The sequence below is a fragment of the Falco peregrinus genome, chromosome 8, assembly GCF_023634155.1.
Source record: "Falco peregrinus isolate bFalPer1 chromosome 8, bFalPer1.pri, whole genome shotgun sequence".
In the NCBI taxonomy this organism is placed as follows: Eukaryota; Metazoa; Chordata; class Aves; order Falconiformes; family Falconidae; genus Falco; species Falco peregrinus.
In genome coordinates this window covers 21,073,940-21,089,729 of record NC_073728.1, presented here as the reverse complement: position 1 = coordinate 21,089,729, position 15,790 = coordinate 21,073,940, and the positions used below count along the sequence as shown (strand labels likewise).

At 37.8% G+C, this 15,790-nt stretch overlaps 1 protein-coding gene across 8 annotated transcripts in view; it reads left to right on the top strand.

Annotated features, from left to right (window-relative positions):
• METAP1D (methionyl aminopeptidase type 1D, mitochondrial) overlaps window positions 1-15,790 on the top strand; it is a 56,520-nt gene that overhangs the window by 26,068 nt on the left and 14,662 nt on the right. For 4 of the 8 annotated variants that reach the window (XM_055812055.1, XM_055812054.1, XM_055812053.1 and 1 more), the window contains 3 exons: window positions 8,797-8,963; window positions 11,516-11,665; window positions 15,063-15,211. In XM_055812055.1, the coding sequence (XP_055668030.1) occupies window positions 8,797-8,963; window positions 11,516-11,665; window positions 15,063-15,211 (466 nt within the window). The remainder of the gene's footprint in view (window positions 1-8,796; window positions 8,964-11,515; window positions 11,666-15,062; window positions 15,212-15,790) is intronic. The other 4 variants (XM_055812057.1, XM_055812060.1, XM_055812056.1 and 1 more) reach the window with 3 other exon arrangements.

Here is a 15,790-nt window from a genome sequence, read left to right as displayed (position 1 = left end):
TTTTGTCAAATAGAAACATTGTTTTCAGTATTTTAAACTAAATAAAAATTTTAAAGTACTGGATTTAGGCTGTCAGGTTTCTATGGTTACCTACCTTTCCAGCAGTTTGGTGAGATGTGTAAATAGACCTATGAGTCACTTGTAATTATTTGTTTTTTGTTTGTTATAGTTGTAATTCTGTGTTCGGTTTGAATTTAATATAGCTCACACCATATGCTTTGGTTTATGTATGTTTTAGTGCATATGATTGACAGTGATTGAGCATTTCTTATGGAGTGCTTGGTTTTTTTTGTCATAAGTGATGTATGTTGGTACTTCTGAAAATGTAAACAACTTCTTCCTGTATCACTGTTTGATATACAGGGACTTTTATGATAAGAAAGAGGTCTTTGTAAATGTTAAGCAAGGAGATAAGTTAAAGGTATTTAAAAAAAAATGTAAACCAGCTTCCAAACATTATACTGTACTCTTCCAAATTTGATCCATAATCCTATCATTATAATTCATTCAGTGACCCAAATGTCACATATTTATGAATAAGCTTCCAAGTTACACATTAATAGCACCTACTAATGACTGACAGGTTTAAAAATAAGTGTTTTAATTAGGATCCTACAAGGTATCTGCAGCAAGCTCTTGATTGGAACATCTTCCCTGTGCAGAGCATCTTCTGGTGGGGGGGAGCATATTTCCACCATCACCACAGCAGTTTAGTAGAAACAGCTGTAAACCCTTACACCTCTCTGCTCTGCTCATTATATCTTGAACTCCGGGTTATAGGATGCAATTCCCTAACCTTACACTCTTCACTCTAGTGAAGGACATATAGCTGTTTTCTCAGTACGCGCTCACTGTCCTAATGTAACTTGTGTTTTCATGTGAAAACAGGACAACAAAAGTAATTAACATTTAATACAAGGCAAGAAACACTGCTAACTGTCATTTTTACCAAATTAGTAGGAATGTAATCTTATTTTACTGAGATATTCATCCCAAAATTGCTAGCAGTGTACACTTTTTGTTTTAATTTTGAGATAAGACTGGTTTACAATTCAGAAATCATCTTGTATCCATAGAAATTCAGCTGCAGGTATATTGAAAATTATTATTGCAGTGAGTCTTATATTTTGTGTGGTAAAAGACTCCTGACCACCCATTCTCTTTCTGTATCTCAAGCTACACAGAAAATCCTGATACAATTTTCAGAAGCACTCCTAAATATTCTATGCAAAGGTTACTCTTCTTTCAGCAGCCTTGCTCACCCACTGAAAGGGTTTCTGTGGAAAACATTTTTTCGTGGTGATCCAGACGTATTTTTTCCATTTCAGTTGGAAATTTAAGAGGTTAAAGTAGGATTTATTTTCAACATTTAATAATGTACCAGGCATGTATATCGGAAATAAACATGCCAGTTGAAAAACAGTTGTTGCACAGAGCACCTGAAAAGATTTTATCCCGGTAGGATTCAATGAATGTTGAAGCTGTGGGTGGGTGCATATAAACAAGATTGGGTATTGTGCATGTGTGTAAGGACTATTTGAATAGTTTATTATTTTAATCTGAAACAACTGCTATTTTTTAAACTGAATAACTTGTTCCAACAGTTGTTACTCCCCTGCAAAATGAAAATAATTAATACAGTAACCAATCTTTCAAGCGAAAGTAATTTCTGTGATCTTTTAAAAAACCTAAAGATAGATAGAATGTGATTGAAATATGTATTTAAATATGCTAACCTGAGCAGACATGTTTCTTGTTCTAATTTATTCACTTTATGATAAATTAATTTACTCAATATAGGAATGCAGTAACATAAGAGGAATGTTTCTCCTGCTAGTCACAGAAGTTGAAACTTCCCAGATGCTGTGATCTGGAGCCTAAATTCCCCTGATATTAACTGTGTGTGAAACTCTTTAATATCGCTTCATCCAGCCTTTGTACCTGAGTTGTTTCATTTTGCTGTGATACTGCTTTAGGCAACATTTCCTTTTTATTTTATACTTGTGTTAGTCTATCAGAGAGAGAAAATGTAGTAGAAATAACACTGGGATGGAAGGCTCTATTGGAGCAATATAAAGCAATATCGTGTTCCCAAAGTTAAGCCTGTATAGCCCAGTCCCATTTTCCGTAATAGACAATTAATTTCCTTTGGTATACGAGTGAATACCATTCAGATATAGTTGGATTATACTTTGCTTTTTTTAAATCTTTTATTAAAATGAGAAAGTACTGTTTAATCAAACCAGGGTTTTACTCAGTCAGTGAATTTATTTCTTGTACTGGCTTGGTGTGACTGTGCATATAGGTATATACACAACTACTCAACTGGTCAAAGGGATTTTTAAGGATATAAAATTAATTTTTTCTTTTCTTCTTGTTTGTTAAAGTTGCACTGTTGCTGCTGATAAAAGGTGGCACCGAGCCAGCTTCCTGAAGGAGCTATGGGGAGGGTCATGGCTTGTCATGACCTGGGCACCGTTACTTGAATGTTGTTATTATTGGGATGAAGTACCCTTAGGCTGTCATCCTTCCTGTAAATAGAAGAGGTTCCGATCCTCTGTGGTTTCCCAGTTTACCAACTTGTAGAACGGCTATTTCGTTGGCTGTAAGTTTGACTGAATAATGAATTAGAAGAACAGCACTATTCCAGAAGGTACTGATTCATCATTTTAGTGTGCTGGTCTAGACAAAGTCGTATTAAGTAAAGCCAAACAAGAATGTGTTCCCACATCGTTTACAAATTTACACCCAGTTAAAAAACCTCATTTGTATTGCGATACAGCAGCTTGCCCGGTTCTGCTCTCCGTGACATAAGGGCAAAATTGTAATTAGCAGGGAGCATAACTGGTCCTGAGGGCCAAATCTGACTTCTTTCAGTGTCAGGGAGAAGTGCCAGTGGTGTCGGCAGAGGGGCTGATTCTGCTTCCCTGGAGTCGGCCAGCATTTTGCCATTGCTTTGCTTTGTTCCCTCTTACGAAAGTAACAAGAACAGCAGTTCTGTTAGTGCCTTTATTAACTAAACAACTTGTGTTATTAATTTCAATAATTAACTAAAACAAAGTCAATTAGAATAGAATGTTTGCAAGATACTGGCCTGTGTTTCAGTTTATCAGGGTACAGTCATAAGCGTACTGTTGCCGAGGTTTTCACCAATGTGTTGCTGTTGTAGCTGAAGCCACATCTATCCTGATGAATATTTCATTTCCCCAATCATGCTATTAAAAACAGAGTGTTTTTACCCTTTCATTTCTGTTTTCTCTTTTCCAGTGCCATCGTGACAGCTGTGGTTGTGTCCTGTTTACAAATTGCTGCTAGTCACATTTTCAGTAGTCCTTGTGGGTTTTGCTTTCGCCTAATATGGGCAATTAGGAGGAAATATTTCTCACGAGCATGGACTTGCTCTTCTTGTAATGACATAGTCCTGCAATCCAGGAAACAGTGCTGCATGGTGTCCATGTCCACGATTTCCTGATGTGGGAAAAACGTGTGGAAAGCATCTGGAGAGGAGGAGACCCCCTTTACCAGCTTGTTTCCTGTAAGCGAAATTGGAAGACCTTGTCTGCACAAATAGATTTCAAAATAGAGTCTGCCCTTTGACTGTCTCCATAATTACACAGCGCTCTCTGTATTTTATTTGGCTGCCAGAGCAGTTAACCCCTGGAAGTAAGGGGCTGATGATGGCGTGACCAGCACGGGTATGCAGACATGACCATGTGAATACAGTCTTGTTTGGAGAAGCCTGTCGTTAAGACCTCATTACAATATACTTTTACCAAATTTAAAAATTGTTATGTGTTGGGTTATGTTGATTAAGATATGTTATATCCTTAATGCACAGAAAACAGGGAGGTATTAGTTGCAAAAAAGGAAAAAAAAAGAAACAGGGGAAAAAGTTTTTTCGTAGCTTTGATGTAATCAACATCTGTCAACAGAATGAATTTGCTTTTGTTTAATTTCAAGGGCTCTTGTCCTTCTACTTTGCCCAATCAGTTTCAACTTCTGCCTCAGGCATTTCCCTATGTTGTTCCCCCCCCTCCCTTTTTTTTCCTTTTTTCTTTTTTTTTTCTCTTTTTTTTTTAGCAAATGCACAGGTTATTGCTTGTGAAATGTGAGCTGCTCTTCTGCTACACAGGTTACTCAGAGTTGGAAAGAACCTTTAATCTTTCCCATCCTATTTTTGAAGCTTGGAAGTACCTTTGCAACATGGGGATTACAAAGTCAGTGTTTTATTAGACAGTTAGAATTACAATTACAAGTGAAGCTCTTTCAAGCCACAACCATTATTTTGGATTGAAAAATGGGAACATTTGGTAATTAACAATGTATTCTTACCTGGTTTCATTGGTTGGATTCAACAGTTACCCATATAGATTTTTAACATCTCACTTTAAACATTATTCCTCTGAAGTTTCAGCAAAAATAGTATTTGCACAAGAGGCTAAAACACAATATAATATTAAAATGACCTGACAAGTCAAAGATCTCTAGTGTTTTACTCTCAAATGCATATATACTAAGAAAATCTCCACAGTCATGCTTTTTTTCAGTTAAAAAAAAAAATCAACTATTTTGAAAAAGAGTTAACAGAAAAATGCTTTTAATGTTGTTAATTGTATATCTTAAGTAAGATTTACTTTACCAAGAGCAAATTGATTTTACTTCGTAAATGGGTTGGATGTTAATTTTTGCATTCCTACATAATTTTGGTACTGTGCTTCTGCTGATACTTTGACTAAATTATTTTAAAATATGTTAATTTTTCTTGGCTCTTTTAAGATGAACCCTTGTATTTATTATAGCTTGGAACTGACACAGAGTTTATCCTTTGGTAACACTCTTGCTAATTGCTTGGAAATTTGAAGTCTTTTATAAATAAATACCAAAAAAATGGTTGCTAACAATCACATTTGATGAATCATGTAGATGAGCAGTTTTTTGCATGGCTACCCCATACCTTATTCATTGAAAACATGGCTGATAAATGGCTGTAACTGTTAAACAAGAAGCATTAGAAAAGGGCTTATGTGAGAGTTCATTTCCAACATCTCCCTTTAAAAATACTTCTTGACCAGAGGAAAATCACATTTAAATGACTAAAATCAACTTAATTAAGGGTCATTAATAGAGATACACATAAAAAACTCTCTACTCTGTGAGTGAAATGGGAGCATTTCATTATATAGTGTAGCATGCATGAACAGATAACAATTAAAATAGACCTAGAGTAAAAGGCTAATAAATATAGGGCACGTTGTGCTGCAAAATCAGTCACTTAAAATGCTCCCACCCATCATCATACTCGAATTCTGTATTTAGCCCCTTTGGCTGACTCATTTGAAAGAAAAAGAAAATGTAATTTTCACATAAGATAGATTCATCTGGTAATTCACAAAAGCTCGCAGTGCATATTTATCTTATTAATACAAATTAAGATCTGGAAGGTATGCTGAGGAATCCAGCGGCTCTGGCAGGACGTGCGTGCATGCAGATGGCACCGTCTGATTCACTGTTGAGTCAGAGGAGCAGTTGTCTGTAATTTTCTGTGCTGGGTACATTGTATCTGCTGATGTGATTCAGTAATGCTGGTAATAATTCTCCTTACGGCAGCTGATAGTAAATACCCTGCTACTTGTAGCAGGTGATGTAGCCTTGCCGTTGGAGGAGAGAAGAAACACCTAACGGGTCAAGTTTGCACCCTGGCTGTGCTGTTGTGTTACCGGCTTCAGACTTGGGGCTGTCTCACGTGGCTGCAGTCCCCACTGGAAGCTGCATAAATCCTGTGCTTATGAACTGTCTTAAAGTATTTAATATACACAGAAAGCTTAACAAAAAGGATGTGCTCGAGCACCAATGTTACAAAAGCAAATAAGGCACTGAGAAAAGCTTTGATAGGTGCAAGGGCTGGGGAGGAGGGAGTATCTGCGCCAAACTTGGAGAATACAACCAGTTGTTCCTGTCTCTGGTGATTGATGATGTTGCTATATCGAATTAGCTGTGAATGTGGGAGCTTAAATAATAAAAGGAGCTGTGGAGACATTAGGAAGGCCTTTTTAAGGAAGGAAGTGTGCGGATGGAGTCCAGATTTTCATTATAGAACAGTAACCTTATTATATTTTAAAGCCATTTTATTTTTACTTTGTAGGAGAATGTTTTCTGTTACGATTTTTTGTATTTCAAATAAAGGTTTAGTTGTCCTGTGTTTATAATTCTTGTGATGTATTTCTGGAGTTGTATTATGCTATGGTGATACTTACTCGGTTGTCGCATTTCACCTTTTCAAGTAGTAGGTACTTTTGTATGCGTCTGGTTTATAATGAGTAGGTAGTATAATAACAACAGACTACAGTGCCTTATTATCCTGTTATCTTGTGACAACACTTACAGTGTATCTTTTGGAGAATAGAGATGAAAATTTTATTCCAAATAAAATGGTATCCCTTATGAATGTGGGATAGTCAATAGGCATGCACTCATGAATATAAGCTGCTTTAATGTATTTAAGGGTGTGTATTTTGGACATTTGGAGTTTTATTGTTGAATAATTGACAAGCACTCTTGCACCTTTTCTTCCCCAATTAAACTTTTACACAGCAGACAAGGTGCCTGGGCAGCATGCCATGTGTCAAGGAGACCATTTGAAATAGACGGTCACATATTGATGTCCACATGGACTTTAGCTGACCACATCAGTGAATGTGGGTTTTCAATATATTTATAATACCTTCAGCTGTGGTAAGAGCAAGGTACTTCCACTGCACTCTGTAAAAGAGCTACTTCAGCTTACGCAGGCAGACCGCTTGCTGCTTCCGATGGCCCAGAAGTTACTGCCTCAGCAGTTTCTGTGCTTCCAGAAATGGGTGCAAACCAGCCAGGGAGTTCAAAGGATGCTTTTGGCTTTTGGGATGCACTTACACATTGTGCAGGATAGATAGCCCAGATTTCTTTGCTTTTTTCTTTTTTTCCTTAATTGGACAATTGTGAAGGAAAGCCTAGGAAAGCAGAAGATTATGAGGTTGTTGATTACATTATAATTAAACCACCACCAAACCAATCCAGCCTTCTGTTAACTGGGCAGCTCCACTTCCATAGAGACACTCTCTTCCCTTTTGAAGGAGGCAACTTCCACCGGGGTACCAAGGTGATACTGACCTTTTGAAGGAGGCAACTTCCACCGGGGTACCAAGGTGATACTGAGAGCTTGATCTGGGCCTCACTCTCCAACTCTGCCTTGTTACTTATCAGCAGTTTAAAAAAAAATACTAAAAAAATCGCTTGCACTGAGTAAAAGTCTCTACAACTTTTCAGATATTGGTAACAAAACATAGCACTGATCAGTGTGCAAAGAGATAGTCAGGAACACTTCTAAAGCAAACCCCGTACAACCATTCCACTCATTCTGGGGTTTGGGGCTCAAAAAAAGGTGCAAAACTAAAATTTCCTGTATATCACGGAATGCTGTAAAAGGGCTATTTATGAAGCTAAGTGTGCATGTGAAAGGATAATTTCTGCATCTGGATATGATAAATGCATCCAAAGGAAAGGAAGGAAAGTAATCAAATAAAAAAATACAAGATATGGAAGAAACTCTTCTTCTAAAAAAAATAAAAACCCAAACCATTTCTGCATAGTTACAAAATACACAGTAGATTAATTTCTTAATTTCTATGATGTAAAGATGTTTAGTTACTCCTATTTAAATGAAAACACTTCCTTTTCAATAAAGAGTAATTATTTATGTGGGTTACTTGCCACAAAAGATTGCTCTTGTGTTTGTACACAGATGACATTTTTCAGAAGCAGATTAACTATTATGTTAAGCTTATGTTTCAAAAACATAATTCTCTTTGTTTAGATTGTAGAATGTTTGAGTAATAGAAATACGCACTATGTGTAATTGTAGTTTAATTGGACAGTGTCAATAATCCTTTTGAATTTAGATGTTTCCCTGTTTTGATGCTAGCATCATCTTTTGTGCAGCATTGTTTTGGTTTTGATGTCTCGAACAACCTTTGAGCCTCAATGCCCCTTTTTTTCCCTTTTTTCTGTTTTGAGGGGGGCAAAATGCATCATTGCCCAGCAGCTAAGTTTGAGCAATGAATACTCTGATGAACTGTCATCCTAGATTCCCAAGTGAATTAAATGGAAATCTGATTCAAATATTCCAAGTCAATTACAAATATTAATCCCTTCAATTGGCTTTGGCCAAGATTAAAATATCTCTGGAAGTTTGTTCTATTGCCCTGCTAGGCAGGACAAACTGAATCCCGTTCCTTGTGTCTTGGCACAAATGACAAGAGCAACATTAACTTGGTTATGCTCAAATTGGTGATCAATTCTGCAAAAGTACAGCTGAAAATATTGTCTGAAATCAACATTAAATCATTTTTTCTCTCCTCTTGTCTTGCTGTTGTCCCTTATTCACTGTTTTGCCATGCCTTGGAAGAGTGCAGCTTCTAGCCGTGCAAATTGCTCCATGCGGGGGCCAGCTGGAGTGTCACTCCTGTCTGTAAGCTTTGGGGAATTTACCCACACTACTTTTCAATGCATCCAACCAAAACAGATCTGGTATTTTATAAAGCTTTGAAGTATTGTTTTTGGAGTTTTTTTGTTCTTATTGCTTCTCAGTGTTAATGCTCTTTCTTTAACGGTCAAGATGTGAACAGTTTGAACTACCCCTAGCTGCTACATGAGTTCTGTGGTTTGTTTTACATGATGCCGTTCTTTTTGCATACTTCCCATTTTGTAATATGGTAGCAGAAAAAAAATGTTAACCATTTTTAACTTATCTGTTAACAGGTTCTGTGACTCGCTGCCACATAATCTTTTCTTCGTGTAATTGTATCTACCTGCACAGGCAGTCAAGCAATCAACAGCGAAGATGCTTCTTTTTTCAAGGACAAAGAAATACTGCTTATAGTATAGTTTGGCCAGCCACAGTTTCTCCAGCTCACCCAGTTCCTAAGGTACTGTGATTTCTATTATCTAATCTGTTCTTCAGTCAATATAGAGTTCGACTGCAGGCATGATCAAGTGCATTCATTGTCTGACAGCCAGGGGTTTGGATCATCATCCTGTTGCTTGGACTGGTATTTAAAACAGTAGCACTGGTGAGAGAAGTTTTCAGCCACCTACCCTGTTAAACACAGTGGCATATCCATTTATTAGACAGTTTAAACCTTGGGTTTGTTCAGTTATGGTAGTATAAACATGGAATTTTATAATCATCTGTCAACACTTAATAGTTCTGTGTCCAGATTCTCATTTTGGAAAATTATAGATAGCCCTACCGAAAGTCAGTAGGGCTCATTCGTGATCATCTGAGTCCTTTTCTGTATAAATCTCTAGCAAGCTAATTATAAAAGTGTTTATATTTTGCTGAAGGTTTTGTTAATTGGTTATGTCAGATTTAGGAAGAGAACATACAATACCTGCTGGTGGCTGCTCTGCAACCCCACTGCACGTTCTAAATTTGTCTTTACTGTGCATGAGTGGGGATTTTTTCCTGCAACATATACTTCTATTTTTATTTACTTTAGAGCCAATAGGAACTTTTTAATGCAATTTTAACATGTTTTCCACTTCTGGTTTCCTTTTCTTTTTCTCTTCTCTTCTCTTCTCTTCTTCCCATGTTTAATTGCAGCATATAGATTAACTGTTGAGTATCTTTCCTTTAGCCAGAAGAAGACCAAAGTACCCTTTCTAAACAGTGCTTTTCAGGATGTGTATTATTACTATTTTTAAATCTTGTTTTTCATCTTATCATAGATTTCTTATCCATAATACAGAGTATTTCAATGGGCCAGAAATACTAAAAAGCTGTTAGATAGGAAAGCAGATAAGGATGCTGAATGTAGGGCTCTTACACCTAAGATGCTGTGGAAGCTCTGTGTGCAGGGAGAAGACAGGGTTACATACTTTATATATTTGCAAAACTTTTAAAATTGTAGAACTTATAAACTTTTTTTTTCTATATTTAGATGCTTCTTTTAGGATAAAGAAGGGGGAAATGTATTGTCATACTGAAAAGTTGTCTTCACAGATCAGAGTTCTCAGACTGTCTAAAAGTCAGTCCAGTTCTTCAACTCTGAAAACTTGAGGGCAAAATTACTACTTTATACAGAGCATACCAGAAATCACATTGAAATAACACAGGTTTTTTCAAGAAGTTGGTATGAAACTGTATACATAGATGTTTGTACGTACACTGCTTTGGGCTTCTCCCTTAACAGGCCTTACAGGTCAGCAGGGTCAGGTCTCAGCCATTACTAGGATAAGTGCCCTCCAAGGGGAAAGCCAGGGTGCTGTGTATGGAGTTGCTAATCCAGCACACAGTCGGGGAGGGGGGTGGGGAGTATAAATTAAGTCCCAAACTACTGCAGTAGGATGTTGTTAGGGTTGCTATACCATTAATTTGAACGAAATGTAAACCTGAAATTCTGTTGACAGAAGTCCACTTAGTTAGTTTTGGGTTTTGTCAGAGTAGAAATAAAATGTCCATAGGAGTAACAATAGTCTTCCTATTTGAAGTCCCGCTAGAGCTAATTGGTTGCCCCACTCTTTACTCCTACACCCTGCTGTTGTATGGTCTGTTGTGTACAGCCCAAGTGCCCACTTTTTTTCCTACCTGCCAGCTTTATTCTGTGTTTTGTGAAGTCACTGCAAAATGTGCCCTGTGGCCAGCATGGCAGAGGATCAGCCTGGCTGTGGTGGGCAAAGGGAATCTTCCCCAGCCTGTGCAACAGTCCAGGACCCTCCAAGAGAAAGTGCATTTCCATCTCTGTGCAAGATATTACCATTATTATTGGTTGTTGTGTTCATACACGTGTTGTGGATTTAAAAAAATCAGAAATGAAATTTCATCTCTGTACAAGGGATGAGAATTTTATGTGTGGAAAAAATGAAGTCTAATACACTTTCCTTGACACAGTGAATTGGAATACCCTTGCATAATGTTGTAGATGGACAGATTTGGGCAGAGCATATGAACTAGATTCATAAGTAAAACCCTCTAAATTAAAATAAGTTAAATCCTAAGGTTCATAGTCAAAAAGCAGTCTCATGGAAGTTAACGGGAGTTATATCTGAACAAGAAACTAAGGATTTGATCAGTTTTATTTTTGAGCCTAATTCTGTATGTTTGTCTGGTCAGTTCCAGTGTTTAAATGCCTTTTCTAGAAAGTGTACCTCTTTGGAAAAGAAAATGAAGAGTTTTTAAATCTTGGTCACAGTTTCAAAACTTACAACTGTCTGCGCTGGAAGTCAGCTGCAGTATCTGGGGTTTCAGCTCTGGGAGGCTAACAGACTGTGTAAGTCAGTAGTAACAGGCAATGTTAAGTTCAAAAGGGCAGTGGAAGAAATACTGAGGCAGCCTTGAGGGTTTGCCCTGATGGCTTAGGAAGGTCGATACTACGACAGAAAGGGCAAGCTGCCATGAAGCAGGAGGCAGTATCTGAGAAAATGATCCCATTGTCATGCTCAGTTTTCTGATCTTCATTTTCAATCCTTTTTCTCCAAGCACATAAAGAAGCCAGACTATGTGACGACAGGCATTGTACCAGACTGGGGAGACGACATAGAAATTAAGAACGAAGATCAGATTCAAGGGCTTCGTCAAGCTTGTCAGTTGGCCCGTCATGTCCTGCTTCTGGCTGGAAAGGGCTTAAAGGTAACAGTTGCAGAAGTCCCATAACAGTTTGGATGTCTTTTACACTTTCACTTATTTGGGGTTTTTTCCTACCTTTTTTTTTTTTAACTTTCCCTTAATATGCATCCAATTTTGAGTTAGATCCTGAAAAAAGAAGGATTTATTAACTTTTGATTCGGTCCGTGATATACCTGTTCAATTATTTCTGTAATTTGGACCTATGCAGTAATTAGAGCGAGTTGCTGACTCAGGTGTAATATCTCTCTGTCTGTAATCTCCCTCTGTTCAGATTGTGCCAAATCATGTGAATTTCTCATAAGGCCCATGCTACGTTTTTTCTTTCATTTCATGGCCCATCTTCCTCCTATGTCACGCTTTTTGGCTCTGCATGTGTGCAAGTCCGAAAGACTGGGCTGCCCCCTCTGCTCCTGTCCATCCTTCAGCCCCTCGCTGTCCCACGGGGTCTGGTGCAACTCGTAGAGCTGCCATTGGAAAAAACAGCTGCCAAATTCCACACAATTTTCCAGAGTGCATTGATAATAAAGCCTTATAGTTTCCAGAAATGTTTCTGCAGTATGCTTTTTAGAATACCTCCCAAGTTAAAATATACTGGAAGGAGCCTACTACCAGGTTTTGGAGATGGAGTGCTTTTTTAGCCTTGCCTTGGTATTTCATGTAATAGCATACTGGATAGGGTGAAATGGGTTGAGTAGCTATGAGATGCAGAGATAGGTGGGGACTGTAGGTCAATGCCATTGACTTAAAAGGGGAAAAAATTATCAGTTTACCATGCATTTTTCTTTCCTCTATCATTTCACTTTCCCAGAGGTTTAAATTCTGGAGCTGGGGTGGCCAATAACAAAAGTGCCTGAACCTTTAATCTTACATAGGCTCATGTATGTTTAACTTATGTGCAGTTATTTCCCAGTACAGTAAAACTTACTTATGTAAAGTTAAGATCATATACATGTTTCTGAAGGATCAGGGTACAATGTGGGTTTTGAATGAGAGCGGTTTTTCACTTATACTTTTTGGTTGTTATCATGTGTAAAATATATATGTATGCAGCATGGTGTAGTTTATGATGCAGTTCATAGTATGTGCCAAATCATACATAATAGCAAAATACATATAACAAATGCTTTGGAGCAAGGTGTATAAGGTAAGAATGGAGCTGTGGTGGCAGGAGGGAGGCGGCAGAGTTGTGGTGCCGAGACCACTGCCCAGGTCAGCTGCAGACAAGTGGTGAGCTCCATTTTACACCATTGAATGTTTGGTCAAGACTCCCCTGACTGGGAGGATGCTGCAAAACCTTCCCTCATTGACAGTGAGCATCTTCGGCTTTCCAGCCTGGTGCTGCACGTGGCCAGTTTATACCCATTTGTTCTTGTGCCAACACCGCTCTTTAATTCAAACGGCTTCCTGCATTCCCTTGAGTCTGTCCCCTTCATGCAGTAATAAAGCTATTACAGCTTTCAGTGCAGCAGACTAAACAAACCAAGCTCTTTTAGGCTGTTCTCATAAGATAAACTCTGCATTCCTATTTTATCTGAAGAGCCCCATCGCTCCACCTGTTCCTATTGTCTTGCTGAACCCACCTCGCACACAGCTGTCCAAGCCAGCTCTCCCTGTGCTTTAGCTAATGATGGTAACATCCCCTAATATAACAAAGGTGCACTACAACGCATGGATGCAGAGAGACGAAGTTGGGGCTGAGCATGGTTTTGATATTACCATTTACTGCCTGTGGGACCTAAAAATACAATGTGGTACTATATACAATAGCATTTCCTTGGTTTGAATTAAAGATTTGGGAATGAAGCCACAAATTCTATGATAGGGAAGTATTTTGTTAGATACCATCAGATTGCCCTGTCCCAAATAAGGGATGAGGTGCACAGTATGTGCCTCCCCAACCTTGCCCAGCTAGCAAAAGCTCCTTTAAAAGTAAAGCAGATACTGTTAAAAGCAGAACTTTTCACAGCATGTAAGCTGTCATGCACAGGGCACGGCTCGAGTGCCCAAAAGCCACAGTGGATTCCTTGAGCAGAGCAGCAGCAGACAGCACCCAATCTGGTACATAGCGGTTCAGTTTGTCTATGGGCTGAAGATGATAAATGGCGAGCGAAGGCAAGAGCAACAAACCTGTATTTATCCAGAACCAATGGCTGCAGTATCCAATACAGACAGCGCACTGGGGCTGCAGCTGCCATCCCAGCGCAGAGGCTGCAAATGACTACTGCAAAGCAGGGGGGTTGCACAGTAACCCCAATTCCTGGTCTTGCATGGGTTCATCACTCCTCATCTGCCCAATCATGGGGTTTTGCTGAACAAGATGCAAATAGACATGGTTTTATCCTCAGCGCAGTACACAAGTGCACTCTGCTATTCTCTGTGCGTGCTCAACAAATATTTCAATATTTGGGTAACTATGCCTCCTGTGCCATAGCCTACCTATATTACACATGTTACTAAAAAGTCCTCCAAAATCACAGCCACTGTAGTATATATGTACGAAGTATGATTTTCAAAGGCTCAAAACTCATTCAAATCAAAATCAATTTGCAGAGGAACCCTCAAAGGCACTTCTTCTCAGTGAGGGAGGTTTCCTACCCGATTTCAAATTTCAGTTCTAAGCATTCCAGGGACCAAGTCGATCCAAAAGAAAAGTGAGAAGAATGTTATATTAAGCATGTGCATTTTCCACTCCATGGATACTCAGAAAATGACAGAAAATGGGGGTTTTAAAATGTAAAATCATGATAAAAAGATGAATCTAGAAAACATGCAAGCATAAAAATTAAGATTTCTGAAAATGATGGATTTGCAGATTCAAGAAGAGCTTGCAGATTCACTGTGATCATCCAGGCTGTGTCCACTTTAAGTAGAATATCCTCAAGAAATTAAGTCAAATATTTAAATCTTTTATAAAATTAAAGAATACTTGGAAAACAATTTCATGAAATGCACAAGTATATTATGATAAATGTACTGGGCAGTTACAAGAATTAAGATCCTTTCTTTTACAAATAAAAGGGAAGGTAATGTGTTTTAAAGGACTGAAAGCATTGAAACCAGACATTTCTATAGCAGCTACTGAAACAAGATGCCATGGAAAATTGGTGTCTTTGAGAAAGCAAATGTGGAAAAAAGAACAGAAAGGAAATAGACAGTATTTTAGGTTTTCTAGGAACCTTTGAGTGCTCGTTTCTACTTCATGCTTTATTTAAAACCTTTTTCTCTTAAAAAAAAAGGTCCAATATATCAATAAAGTGTATCAGACAGTTTAGTGTTTTGTATCAAAGCAGCATATTTGAAACATCCAAGATTTCATTGAAACGCTTAGCTGCAATCACATTCAGTAAATGTGAGAAACTATCTTTGCTTTTTTAACAGGATGTTATGTTTGATATTTTAGGTTGGCATGACAACTGAAGAAATAGATTCTATTGTTCATCATGAAATAATCAGACAGAATGCCTATCCATCACCTCTGGGCTATGGAGGTTTTCCAAAATCTGTTTGTACTTCTGTAAACAACGTGGTATGTCATGGTATTCCTGACAGGTATTTCCCCAGTAATATACATTTTACCACCAGAAATGAAAATGTTAAACTGGAATTAATAAATTATGTTTAATATTGAACATACTTCAGCTTAACTAAATGTTATACGTAAACATATTGCAGATGCATATCATGTTACCACACGATGCTGATGTATGTGAAATAGAAAAAAAATATTATCCTGTTTGTCCATAAACTTAAAAAAAAAAAAAACATAATGCCTTTCGCGTTCACGGGAGGCGGAGGGGGGGACGACACGACAGAACAGTACAGACTGATTTTCTGATTATTTTTTTTCCTCCAGCAAAATAAGTATAGGTTAAGGAAAAAAATATATTTGAATTTATGTGGGTTGTTGGGTGGGTATTTTTATTTGCAGTACATTCAGCTACTCACAAAGAAAAATATGAACCCTAGTGAGAGAAAAAGAATAAACATAATGGTAGATTTTTCAGATGTTGATATGTTTTTCTTGTAGTTGTTTCTCATTATTTTATATTCAGCTAAACTTGTTCTCTAAGTAGTGAGAGCTGAGCATTAAAAATGGTTATTCTGTTTGCCTCTGCCTTCTTCCATCAC